The sequence below is a fragment of the Mus caroli genome, chromosome 13 (genome assembly GCF_900094665.2).
Source record: "Mus caroli chromosome 13, CAROLI_EIJ_v1.1, whole genome shotgun sequence".
In the NCBI taxonomy this organism is placed as follows: Eukaryota; Metazoa; Chordata; class Mammalia; order Rodentia; family Muridae; genus Mus; species Mus caroli.
Window position 1 is genome coordinate 54,871,468 of NC_034582.1, and position 13,770 is coordinate 54,885,237.

The 13,770-nt window shown below is 42.7% G+C and overlaps 1 protein-coding gene across 9 annotated transcripts in view; it reads right to left on the minus strand.

The window, feature by feature from the left end:
- The window catches only part of Agtpbp1 (ATP/GTP binding protein 1), a 113,065-nt gene that overhangs the window by 44,475 nt on the left and 54,820 nt on the right, over nt 1-13,770 (minus strand). For all 9 annotated transcript variants that reach the window (XR_003838590.1, XM_021179857.2, XM_029485022.1 and 6 more), the window contains 5 exons: nt 11,535-11,651; nt 7,291-7,979; nt 4,187-4,270; nt 2,769-2,855; nt 2,539-2,687 (listed from right to left, as the gene is read on the minus strand). Coding sequence is in view for 8 of the 9 variants with exons in the window: in XM_021179857.2 (XP_021035516.1) it covers nt 2,539-2,687; nt 2,769-2,855; nt 4,187-4,270; nt 7,291-7,979; nt 11,535-11,651 (1,126 nt within the window). In the remaining variant the exon portion in view is untranslated. The remainder of the gene's footprint in view (nt 1-2,538; nt 2,688-2,768; nt 2,856-4,186; nt 4,271-7,290; nt 7,980-11,534; nt 11,652-13,770) is intronic.

Below are 13,770 nucleotides of genomic sequence, written 5' to 3' on the forward strand. Positions count from 1 at the left end.
TGGGGGGGGGGCAGAGCTTTTGAAAGCACATAAATACTGCTTAGGGTGAGCAATTTTAATTTAAAATTTTAACTGCTCAACAAAGTTTAGTGTTAAGGGCATTATTTTTACAAGATTAAAGGTTAGTGAAATTCTACCTTACAGCACCATTTTAGAGAGTACACTGCTACACACAGATAAACATGTCTTTGTCTTTTATTCTTAAAGGACACCCACGATACAAATGGAATCAGTTTTCTTAAATGTTCTTTCTCTACTCTAAAAACACTACATTAAGTAAGGAGCACAATAGGTATTTTTATTTATCTTGATAATACTTCAAACAAGTTTCAATTAAGATAAAATTTTAAAGATGCAACAAGGCTGAATGTCAGCAAATAGTTCTCAGAGAGGTCACAATCAGTTGATGGCCATACGTACCACTGTGACCCTACCCACCCCCAACTGGTCTCAGAAGCTAAGTAGGACCCAACCTGCTGACTTGGATAGATACAAGTCACATCCAATGATTGTTTTGTACTCTAAGATCACCAAGAATCAAGTGTATGACATAGACAACACAGAACACTTCACAGGCTGGAGAGATGGCTCCGGGGTTAAGAGCACTGACCACTCTTGCAGAGGGCCTGAGTTTGATTCCCAGCACCCACATGGCAGCTCTCAGCTGCCTGTAAGTCCAGTGCATTTGGCCTTCTTGGGCCCCACATATACACAATGCATACACAGACAAGCAGACATATGCATAAAGTCAAATAAGCCTTTTTTAAAAGAACATTTTTAATCACCAGTCATGCAAAACAATGTAACTATTGACATTTTAGTCAAAATATAAATATTTGTCTTTAAAATATTACTTAAAAATTAGATAAAAGACATCAAATCTCTAAAAAAGTGGTTATGACTATGTACTATAGGATTCCACTATCTGATCTTCTTTTTATTTCACTAGATAAGAGGCAAGGCTTTTGTCTCACACACGTGAGTAGTTCTAGTGTTCCATTTCCTACTACCACACAAATAACAACTGTCAACAACCTCTTCAACTCTCAAAAGCTTTACTTCTCAGCCATGGCTCTTTAAAGAGCATCACTGCACATGTGCGCTCAGCAGCTCAGGGAAATGACCTGAAGCACATGAGGCAGTGTCTCTCGCCTATTGTTAAAAGCTTTTCAGTCTTTGCAACAAATGGTTGAAATCACTATCATTTTGTAACATATTTCTTCTCCATCTGTAAAAAGGGGTGTTTGTATGTTAGGAAACATATTATATATTTTAAAAAACTTGCTATTATTAGATTTGAAATTTGAAGTTTTGATTTTTAAATGCAAATATCAAGTTTATGTAATTATCCACCCTAGATAATAATCCACCCATGGCTACAGACCAGATGCCCAGCAGATAACACTTAGTTGTGTACTTAAGGTCCGGAACAACACTCCACACTTCAGAGTTCTCCTTCCAAAACACAAGAGTTTTATTTTTAAAAAGAAAAGAGAATTCTCTCAGAGAGTATCAACAGGGAAAGTCAATACACAAAATGCTGACTCTTCAACACTGTCCATAAACTGTGCTTAGGTAAGAATTCATTCTATGAGAAACAGACACTGACCAAGAACAGAAACAGATCTGTTGCAGGGCAGGCAGGCATTCAGTAGAGAAAGGTAAGCGAGGCCTGAGCCTGGTGTGGGTGAGGAGCAGGGAAACCGAGACTCTCCACACAGTCCTTGCAGATGGAAACAGAGCAACAGACAGGACCAGGAACCCACTGACTCGTGACAGAGCACCTCAGGAGGTTGCAGCCACTAAGGAAATGATTCTAGTTTACAAGACAGTTCACAAAAGAAACCCACTAAGCACAAATGGATTCACTAGAAAATTCCATCTCACATTGCAGAATTCACACTAGCTCTACACAAGGACTTTCAGAAGATGGAAGGAAGACATGCCATATTGTACCAAATCAGCATACCAAACGTGTCAACGGTGTGGGGAGCTAGGCAGAGGAAAGTGCACGTATCTTCCTAGGCATAAATGTAAAAACATTTTTTGTGGGACTGGAGAGAAAGCTCAGCAGTTAAGAACACTGGCTGCTCTTCCCCAGTTTAATTCCCAGCACCCAGATGGTGGCTCCTGGCCTTCTGTGAAAGGATCCGATGCCCTCTTCTGGCATGCAGGTGTAATTGCAGACAGAGCACACATACATAAAAACACTTTCTTTTTCTCTTGTGTGGATCTGAGGATAGAATCCACAGCTTTCTGGGTTGAGCTCTCACTGGGCTTCAGCCCCAGCCTAAACTGCAAACACCCGAGCCTGCCATGCATCTGCCTGCTGAGGGAGGGCTGGGATGACTGACAGGACATTACAGGCACGCAGCTCATTTTTAAAATTTAACCAGAACTTAAGCATTTTCACACCCGTATAATAAATGGCTGAGGTTTGAAAATCAGAGACACTGAGTGTGTTGTGTCTAAGGCTAAATTCTGATCCTACAGGTAATGTGCTTTGTGCCCTCACACCGGGAAGGGAAGGTGTCTTACCATAATTAAACTGACTGTTGGACTTCTCACAGTTGATGATGTTGAACCTATATGCCACACCAGGCCGCATCCCACTGACTTCAAAGTAGAACCACTGATGGTAATGGTTACTGTTTATATCAGAGTTCAGGATAAGGTCGTACTCGCTTCTGAAACACAAGACAAAGACATCTGCCAGCAAGTCCAGAGAGGCCGTGTGCACACCAAATGAGAACATTAAAATGGCTTACTTTCTAATTTGAATTACTTTGCGCAGATTCCCAGATTCAAATTTTGAGTTAAACTTCAAAGTATCTCCTTCTTCTGGAGTGGTATAGCTAAATAAATATTTAAAATAAACATATTAAAATATATTACACTTGAACAGACAAGCAAAGACTAAACTTAGAGGGAAGATCTAAAACACACAATGTTTCTGCTCCCTTTTACAACAAAGACTGTAACAAACACAACAAGGAAAACCCCTGACTTACAGTCACACTCCAACTGTAATTACAAAGGACTGACTCCTACACTTATACCCACAGGGAGCTTTGCCTTGCTGAACAAATGTCACTTCTGAAATACTGATTATCACACATGAGAGAAGAGATTCCCTTTTTAAACTGCCTGGTAAGCGGCTGTAAGTCTAACAAACCACGCTGCCCTTGCCCGTTAGCTACCACGGAAGGCTCAGGGGCTTTCCCTTCCCCCACCATGCTGCGGAGCGCCCACATGCCAGGCCCTAGCGTTGTCTGTCCAACCCCCACAGAAGGAAGACCCCCCACTCTTCTGAGGATCCTGCCCCGGTCACATCGGTTAAGGACGAGCTGGGTCTGCCCACACTGGAGGTTCTGGGATTTATTTGTCTACATCTAGCACAGAAGCATGAACAATGGAATAAAGACATTAAATAAGATACGGTTCTTCTTCCCTGCTGTAAGAACACTCTCAGGTCAGTAATGGTGACAGACACCTCCAGACTGGGAGGACTACTGTAAGTCCAAGGTCAGCCTGAGCTACACAGTGAGTTCCACGTCAGCCTAAGGTACAGTGGGAGACCCTGCCATAAACAACAACAAAGAGTAGTTTAAACTCAGTCACCATCTTTGACAGAGCTTTTACTCACATATCTACCAACAATTACTTTTAAAAGTTTGTTTCCTCCAATCATAATAGATAAACTGTGCAATTTCCTCCAAGTATTAACACAGTAAGGGGAGAAGAGACCCACAATAAACTGACCATATTTCTTTCCCTCAGTGGTTGTAATTTGTATTTATTTACTACAGTTAAATCCTCACACATATACCAGTGCTAATGCAAAAGTAGCAAGTGGCCTGGCAGGCAGGCGCAAGGCCAGGCGGGAGCCGCAGTGACTGGGGCAGCAAAGGCCAGCCTTCCTTGTGATCCCACACTGTTCAGTGGAGTTCACTTTTCCAAAACCATAGTACCATATCATAATCTTTACATTTCACCTACAACCAAAGGCTTCCATATCTTTAAAATAAACAAGATTTCTCATGATTATCATACACCTACCTGTTACAGAATGAGAACAGCAACAATGAAGCGGGGAAGATACGACAGAGAGATAACGATTTTATCCTTTAGACATAACACTAATAAATAAAACTATGAATAACAAGGCTTTAGCAAGCAGACTCACGTAGGGTTATCTAAGTCATACACCACTCGGTCTATGATATCGTTCTGGTGTATCAGCCTCTCAATGTCTTGGGCAATTTTTGTCCTGAAATCACAAAAGACAAATGTGACAAAGTTGACTACCATCTGCCTCTGACACCAACACACAACCTTCTCCCAGGTTTAAGTCTGGCATGGAAAGTGCCATCACACCTAATTTCAATGATTACGTTCTAGTTTGGTTTAACCAGGGCCACCTATGTCAGTACTGGAGTGGAAGTGTCTGGGAGCCTAGAGTCAGCAGTGAGCACCCAATGCAAGGCAATGGTGCCCTGCTCTCCAAAGCTACTAGTAGCTGGGAAGACAGTCAGGGCTCACAGGAACAGGAAGTAAGACTGCATGAGGAGTGCTCCTAACTGTTTGTTCCTTTGCCTGATGAAATGAAATACATCCCCTGTACTGGCTGGTTTTCTCTGTCAACTTGGCACAAGCTAGAATCATCAAAAAGGAAAGACTCTCAGTTGAGGAAATGCCTCTATGAGATCCTAATGTTTAGGCCTTTTCTCAATTAGTGATCAATGGGAGAGGGCCCACTGCGGGCTGTGCTAGCCCTGGGCTGGTGGTCCTGGGTTCTATGAAAACGCAGGCTGAGCAACTTATGAGGCTCACACCACCATGACCTCTGCATCAGCTCTGGTCTCCAGGTTTCTGCTCAGTTTAAATAACTGTCCTGACGTCCTCCCATGAAGAACAGCAACGTACAAGTGTAAGCTGAATAGGCCCTTTCCTCCCTAACTTGAATTTTGGTCATGGTGTTTTGTCACAGCAATAGAAACCCTAACTAAGACATCTGCCATATATAATTTTACTGCTACTTTTATCATCTACATTGAGAAGACATGCATATCAATCTTTTTATTTTGTTTTGATTTTTTTTTTCAAGACAGGATTTTGCCATGTAGCCCTGGTGGTCCTGGAACTCATTCTGTAGACTAGACTGTCCTGAAACTCACAGAGCTCCACCTGCCTCTGCCTCTAGAGTGTTGGGATTGAAGAAATGAGCAGTCACCACGCAGCACATATGAATCTAGCAACAGACCTTTTCTTTTACAACTGCATCAGAGACTTCAACAGAATTTATTTATTCTATACTGAATTTTGTTTTTAAAACAATTAGGATAAAGACAACCATACAACAGAACTCCAAATAACACTAACAGCATCCCGCAGGGTAACATTTTCAAGTGTGGGGTCTCACTATGCTGCCCAGGCTAGGCTGGTTCAGCCCCGCAAGTGGCTGGGCCTAGCAGTGTACACCAGCATGCCCAGATTACTAAGGCGCTGCAAAGGGAAGGGCTGCATCCTTTTCCTAAAAGTGACAGAACAGTAAAACCTCACTGACTTGACCCCTTTCGTTTGTCACATTCCTAGACTCAAACAGGGAGTGACACTGGCAAATCATTGCCCAAATATCCATCATTCACTCAAAGCAGGTCAAAAGAGGCATGGCAACCGACATGAGCAAACCGAAGTCAAAGTCCTCGATGTGCTTCAAAAATTAAGCATAACTTCAGCTACCCACATTTAGTATTTTTTGACAGGATATGAAACTTTAAAGCCTCAATTAAGACTACCGAATTATCAGGGTCAACAAACATTTTGTGTAGCAAAAAGGACAGTGCCTATTTCAGGCTTTGAAAACCATAGGATTTCTGTCAGAGTTTTGTCACTGCTGGGGAAATCCACTAAGTTGTCAAGTGAAGCATTAAGTGGTCCAGACACTGCAGGTAGGCGCACGCTGTGGCTTGAAGGCAAGTGAACTCTCAGATGCCCAGAGGCCAACAGCAAGGCCTCCTCTTCAGTGCTTGTTGTAACAAGAGTAGGTCAAAAGTGATGGGAATCATTGCTAAAGAGTCAACAGAGAGGAGAGAGAGCTGGCTGAGTGCTCTCCCAGAGGACCTGGGTTCAATTCCAGCACCCACAGAGCAGCTCACAACTCTGTAACTCCAGTTTCAAGGGATCTGAGGCCCTTACACAGACATACACACAGACAAAACCCATGCACATAAAACAAACATTTTAAAAAATCATTAAGAAACATCACTAAAAGAAGCTCAAGCACAGGTTTTTTCACAGGCTTGCCACATGCTGAGTGTGCACTGCCTGGTGCTACCAACAATTTCTATATTTATTTTTGGCACACTAAATATTACCTCACTTAGTGCTGTTACAATTACCAGATTCTCACTCTGTATTTCAAGCTAAATTTTCAAACAAAATAATAGATCCTTATGCTTCATTTATATTCTATTTTAAAATCACATCTAAACTAAGTATGAATAAAAAAATTGCTAAATATTGCTAAGATCATATGTATTCAAATATCATTAAATAATCATTCATATTATTAGGTGTCATCTAAACTAAGTTTCTACATTGTACCAGGGTCATATTATTGTTCTTTCATTTATGTACGTAATTTGCTTACAAAGTGAAGTCAACCTATATAACTATATTAGTAAATCATCCTGGGCTCCTGGTACTTGTTAAGAACCAACTGAGGAAGAAGCTAAGTAGCCCCTTGTCTCAGACTCCAGCATGCTTATCTCCAGGGTCCTCAGAGATCCCCTGTCCTGGGACAGGCCACTGCCCTGGCCCTGTGACAGGGAAAAGGGACTCTGGCAAAGATCTCAAGGGCAGTAAACACAGCACCCTTGACAACAGCTAGGGGAACCTTTCCAACAAAGCTGTAGGATGCCCGAGGTAACCAATGGAGGGCATTGCTGGAGACTCTAAACTGTTCCTATGGCTCACTGTTTCAGGAGGACTTCTCTGGACATTTCTAGTGAATATTTTAAATGCCTGATCCGATGCTCTGTTATCTCCTACTTGCTATATGTTCTTTTCCTTTCTTGTTACACGTGTAATAAACTTAAATCCAAAGTACAGCAGTCATACAACATTTTCCCACCACAACATGGACGATTTCAAAGCCACACAAAGCATCCTAGAACGTGAACCTATAATTCATCGTAACGTTTTCCTAAAGACCCGAATAGGATCTGTAAGGATTCCTTACACTTGACGGTGGCCCTACTGGGGAGGGGAAGGAAGTCTGCAACTCACCTTTGTACACCATAAGGCCTTTCTAAAATAGGCTCTTTGAAGGGAGGTGGAATGTGTCCAAAATAATCAGGATAAGCCACCTCTGAATATTCTGGAACGGACTTCGTATTTTTCACAATCTCAATATAGAGGTCTGGGTCGTGCAGTGTTGGTCCGTCAGAGGCTTCAACAGAGGGGGCCTGCTCTGTTGATGAGTGGGACTCAGTGTCTTCATCATCTTCCGTTTCAACTCCAGTACAACACAGCTTCCCAAGATGTACTGTCCGCCCTTCAAAAAGAGAACTTCCACACTTAGCCACGTGAGGACAAGCTTTCGTGCATGAGAGGACAGTGAGCGGGAGACCAAAGTCCTTCCTCATTCCTGCGTTCAAGCCCGCGCCTACTTGCGAAGGAACATTCTGCAGTGTGATTCGGTCTAAGGCCTTCACAAGATCATTGTTGAAGCTGTGGGCTGAGGGGGCCGCTCGGCTCTGACCACCCAGCTGCTGCGGCATTGTCCTGTCGTGGCCCTTAGTGTCTTCCTTGGCTTCCTCTCCTTTAGGACTTGCTCTCTCCTTCATTACCACTCCTTTCTTTACGCTCCCTGAATTCCCAGGTACCTCCTCTCCAGCTGTGGGAACTACAATGGGGCCCCGAGCCTTCCCCTCAAACACAAAAGGTTTGGGTTCCTTTGAGATCAGTTCATAGTCCTGTTTAAAACAAAATTGAGTTTAATCTGTTATCTGGCAGTATTAAAATATCGTAATAAAAATAAGGTCATCTTTATTTCATAAGCTACATCAGAAACCTAAGACCTTTTTTTCTGAACTCCATGGGCTCCAGGTGTGGATATGGTGCACACACATACATACATTCAGGCAAAACACTCATACACAGTAAATAAATAAATAAATAAATAAATAAATAAATAAATAGAGAGATAAGTAAATAAAGCAAGGCTGAGAGGCAGCTCAACAACAGAATGTCTGCTCTGCAGGCACAAACGCCTGAGTTCAATCCTCTTCTGCCCTGCAAACTTCAACTTTCATATGCTGCCTAGAAATGACATTCATTTGACCTCACCCAGCAACTGAATAAGCAGACTTACACATCTGGGAACAAAGCAGAAGGTGTTGAGGGTGTAGACACATCTAGCTGTCATGGATCTCAACGGTTAATACTGAAAGCAATTAATTTCACATATGCTTAGTGGCATATGATAGTCCAGGAATTGATTCAATGATGCTTGAATAATATTCTTTCAAAACCACCCCTTGCTTGGGCAAGTCATGAGAGCAAGTAACCTGGCTCTGCCCCTCACCTGATGCAGCACTTGGGAGGGCCACCTGCACCTCCCCTGGGCAGCACAGTCCAACTTGCCCTGGTGGCTCCAAAGAGCTAGTTCCTCCTCTTGCTGACTGCAGCAGGCAGAGAGCTGGTCCCACACCTCCCCTGGGCAAAGTAGGAGAGCTGGCCCTGGTGGCACCGCCACAGGAGAGCTGATGGACTGAACAACCCAGCTAATACCCAGGCCCAGATACAGGGCTTGAAGCAACCCACCCCACATCTACCCCTTCTATGAACTGCTGGAGTCTGTGGATATCTGAGGGGAGTCCCTGTGAAGATCCAGTGCTAATAGCGTAGCAGAAGCCAGAGGCCTGGAACCAGACTAATGACTGGATGCAAAAATCATCTGCAAGTAAAACTGTTTGAGCAAAAGGGTGTACTGTGTGACACACTGCAGTTTCCCCAGAGAGATCTTTTTTCCTTTTGGGGGAGGTAGCAAGGGCAGAGGGCAGATATGGAGGGAAGGGGAGATGAGTGGGATTAAAACACTTGTGTGACATTTACAAAGAACCAATAAAAAGTTAAATAAAATGAAAAATAAAATGCTTTCAAACACTATATATTAATAGAATCAATAAACTTTTATAGTCCTCGATAATATATCATTGAACAGGTACTACTACTCAGGCATATATTTCAAAAGAGGGACAACGCATTTAAAGAAAGTACTGCATTGCATTTCTCTGAAATTTAAAATGGGAAAGACAATTAAGTACAGGACAGCTTCAGCAATAAATCCAGCTATGTTAATAAAAACAGTGTGCTCTTCCCAAACATACAGCACTGAAGCAACTAACAGTCTGTAACGCATTGGCAAAACACAGTACACACGGATACACATGATACACATGATACACACGGATACACATGCATGCACGGCCTAATTACCTGAGGCAGACAGGTCCAGAGCTCCAACTCTCAGAATCATTTTCTTTACTATTTGACCATAGCTAAACTTACTCAGACCCAAAATATGGGTCATGCAACAGAAGTAACCAAACCAAGTTAGCCACCTGTCTGCATCATAAAGGGCTGTTCAGAGACTGTCAGAGTTAGGCTAGCTATGTGGTAAACTAGGATTAGGACATGGGAATCTAAAGACAGGCGTGATCATGACCTGAAAGGGAGAAGTAGCTTGGAAAATAGAGACTCTAACTCGGTTGCTCTCAACCTTTTAATACTGTGACTCTTTAATATAGTTCCTCATGTTGTGGTGATCTCCAACCATAGAGTTGTTTTCTTTACTACTACATAACTCTAATTTCAATACTGTTGTGAACTGTAACGTAAATATCTGATATGCAGGATATCTGATATTCCACCTCCACAGGGACTACACCCCACAGGTTGAGAACCACTGATCTAACCACTAACCCTGTCATCCATTATAAAATCACTCTATTGTATTCCCATACCAAAGCCATAGGTTATATAACATATATTCCTATATGCATAAAATTGTAAGTAAGTGAAGTCATTATATGCTAAGCAATTCCCACCCATAGACTTAAGAACACAGCAGTGTCAAAACAAGTGAGAACAAAATCCACAATTACTTATCTGCCTCAATTTACAAAGTATTTATCTTCAAACGGTTCAAGTGAAGCCAAATACATTAAAAAGAGAAACTCAACAGCTAGGCTGTTCCACACTCCACACTCCTCCCCAGTGCCTCTCCCCAGCTCCCTCCCCTTCCTCCTCTGCCCCTGATTCCCCCACAAATATCCCATCTACCTTTTCCCTGCCCTGATCCCCCCAGCCCATCTACCTTTTCCCTGGCCCTGATTCCCCCCCCCCCAGCCCATCTACCTTTTCCCTGGCCCTGATTCCCCCCCCCCACGACAAGCACCCTTTACACCGTCCCCAATCCCCCCCCCCCCCAGCCCATCTACCTTTTCCCTGGCCCTGATCTCCCTCCAGAACTCTCAATTTCAAAGCTCCAATGGACTTCAAACTTACAGGAAGTGCAGAACAGGAGGAGGCAGGAAGTCGCTCCAAGGCTCCAAAGTTTACTCCCAAAGACAAACATGAAAAACTGGCAAATATTTCTCATTTAAGTCTCTTATATAAACTCACTATAGTCTTTTTCTTTAATCAACTGCAATTAAAGATATGGGATTTGGAGAGCAACAAGTTTAAAGCCAAAACTCCTTATTCTTAGAGCTTTGCCAGTCCACACACTTTCTGTCAGTCTGTTTTTGCTTTGAGACAGGCCGGCTATTCTGGAGCTCATTACAAAAACCAAGCAGGCCTCTGAACTCACTGAGATCCACCTGGGTCTACTTTCTTGCGCTGAGACTAAAGGTGTGTGTCACCACGCTCAGTCAAACCTACACTTTAAAATCCTGAGTACTCTCACAAACTTAAGAACCTAGCAGTGTCAAAGCAAGTGAGAACAAAAATCCACATGTACTAACTGCCAACAATTCAGTCAACATGGTTGGTCTGTTGTGCATCCGGCTGAATACGCATAGCTCAGAGGGCAAGAACAGGAAATGCTAGCAACGGCTCCATGGGCCTGCAGGGCTCCAGGTGCGCCCTGGCTCTGTCTTGACTGCTGTTGGGTTACAAAGTAACCCAGGAGGGACAGGAGCAAAGCTGCCCACTGCTCCTGTCACTACTGGTAAAGCAACACAGGGAGACCACAGCATGATTTCATGATACAATTTTAAAGACTATAAGACAAAACAAAAGGAGCAAGTCAAAGTTATGAACCAAAGTGATTATGAATGCAAAGCCTGGTCCACCTCCCTCTCTTCTTAGAGGGAGTCAGCACAGCTCCAAATGTCAACACAATAATCCACTATGATCCTGTAAACAAAGACCAGGGCCATTTCCTCAGACATGAGAGGTGGCAGTTATGTGCATAAAAGAGAAAAAAATGAAGTTTTTATAAAACCAGGTAAGGCCATTTATACCTGAAAATCATCAACAAGCTCGGGGAAAAGGTGCTCGTACATTTTTAGCTCTTCTATTGTTCGTCCTGGTACTTGCTGAGGTCTTAATTTATTAATATCTGTTTCAATATCATCATTCTGAAATAATAAAACACGACGTTAGTATAAAAACACCAAAGAAGTTATAGAACATGCTTTATACTTAAAACAGTGTCACTTATCATTACTGAGTGATCATCAGTAAAGTTTATATTAAATTTAATCTTAAATCAATAATCAATAGATTATCACTGGTATTGACTCTGTTGTCTGGTGAGGGTTAATCTCAACATAAAAGGGTACTCATCAAGGCAAAAAAATAAAACAAACAAGCAAAGACTACTCATCTTCTCCACCATGTCCCTGTTATTCTGCTCTACAGGAAAACTCAAGAAAATTACATTGAAAAACATTTATACATGACAAAGAAGGTAGCATCAGAGCACATCCCATTGACTGGCATGCACTAACTCTGCCACCTGAGCCAATCTAGATGATACTCCAGGACTAAGGGTGGGGACTGGTGCACACCAGCGGTAAGAAGCTCAGAAACAGACAACCTGAAAGGTAAAAGGAGATGGAGCGGTTCCAAGGTTGACATTATAGGGCAGGATGAAGCTTTAGTAGAGACAAGACTATTACAGATGTTCACACTCCATGATCAACAGGCCCTGTGCACAGCCCACCATCACTGCCCACGCTATCGTGCAGGGGCAAGAGACTAACAAGCTGAACAAGCCCCCAGCAGCACCTCTGAGGGAAGAGAAAGCAAATACATCCTCATACAGAAGAGACGCGCCAGTGATCCATTCTGGCCTACAATCTGCAGCCCTGGCTGGAAGAGCATGTGTGGAGAGTGTTACTTCACCTAGGACCCGCAGGGCTCCCAACATCCTTAACAAACTCTGACCTTCATGGATGGGAAAGGAGAAAGGGAAACCAGCTACTAATTTTCAAGTGGGAACCCATTTTTAATTTCCTATTTATCTACAATTAGAATAAACTACTTGTTTTCAACCCCAAAGCAAATTTATCTTACTGCCCTTAAATCCTTCATATGTAGTATCTGTCCATATATGAGCATTAACTAGTATTCTTAAAAAAATGATATTTTTCAACATTTTATATTCAGGAATTTTCTTTCATTTATATAATCAATAAATACATTTTGTTATTTCTATGAATAAAAGATTGGTTTTATTTACATATATTATTACAATGTAATTACTGACTTATGAGTATACAATTTCACCTAAGTATTTAATCTATGAACAAATAATGTATTAATTTTCTTGATTAACATATAATCATCTAAAGCAAAAAATACTTTACAAAGATATATTTTCTCACTAGAAAAGCCTTTAATTCCAGCACTCAGGAGGCAGAGGCCAACAGGATTTCTGAGTTAAAGGTCAGCCTGATCTACAAAGCAAGTCCCAGGACAGCCAGGACTACACAGAAACCCTGTCTAAGCATACAGCTAGCTCACTGTTAGCAATGGCACTGAACAACAGGAAGGAATAGCCTGTGGACCTTTATGGCTCCCTGGAGGTAGCTGTTTAGAACCTAAAGAACCTGGACTAAACTCCCTACAGGAAAAACACTGACTCACAACAGTGAGGGAGGCAGTGTGGAAGCCAAGCACAGCTGAGCAGCCTTGCTTCTCCCACTGCAGCACAGCCATCCCTGTAGGACGCTGTGTGGAGCCAACCCCACACAGGCCAGAGGCTGCCCTGCATGGTGGTTTAAAGAGGACCTGTCTCAGAGCACACAGCAGAGCCGCAGTGATGAGTGTGCCCTCCCTCACCACACTACCAGGCCCTTGCTTACTGGCCCCTGTGCTTTGTCTCCAATACTGTGAGGACCAGATGGTTACTGTGCATGAAGAGTCTGGCTTGGCACATGGTTCCATGTTCAGTAAGTGCTACTTTTTCTCGTAATTATGAATGTTTTGTTAAGGCAAAATAGACAATATGTGAGCAATTTTAACTGAGTGAAAGAACGGACACCAAGAACTATTTTTCAAAGACATCAATGTCAAGAGCCAAGAAATCTGTGGAAATGCTTCAAATGAAAGGAAATGCAGCATCTGAGGGTAGACTCTGTAGCAGAGGGTAAACAACCCACAGAGGCCATCCCAGGACAAACTGACTCCACAGAGGCCATCCCAGGACAAACTGACTCCACAGAGGCCATCCCAGGACAAACTGACTCCACA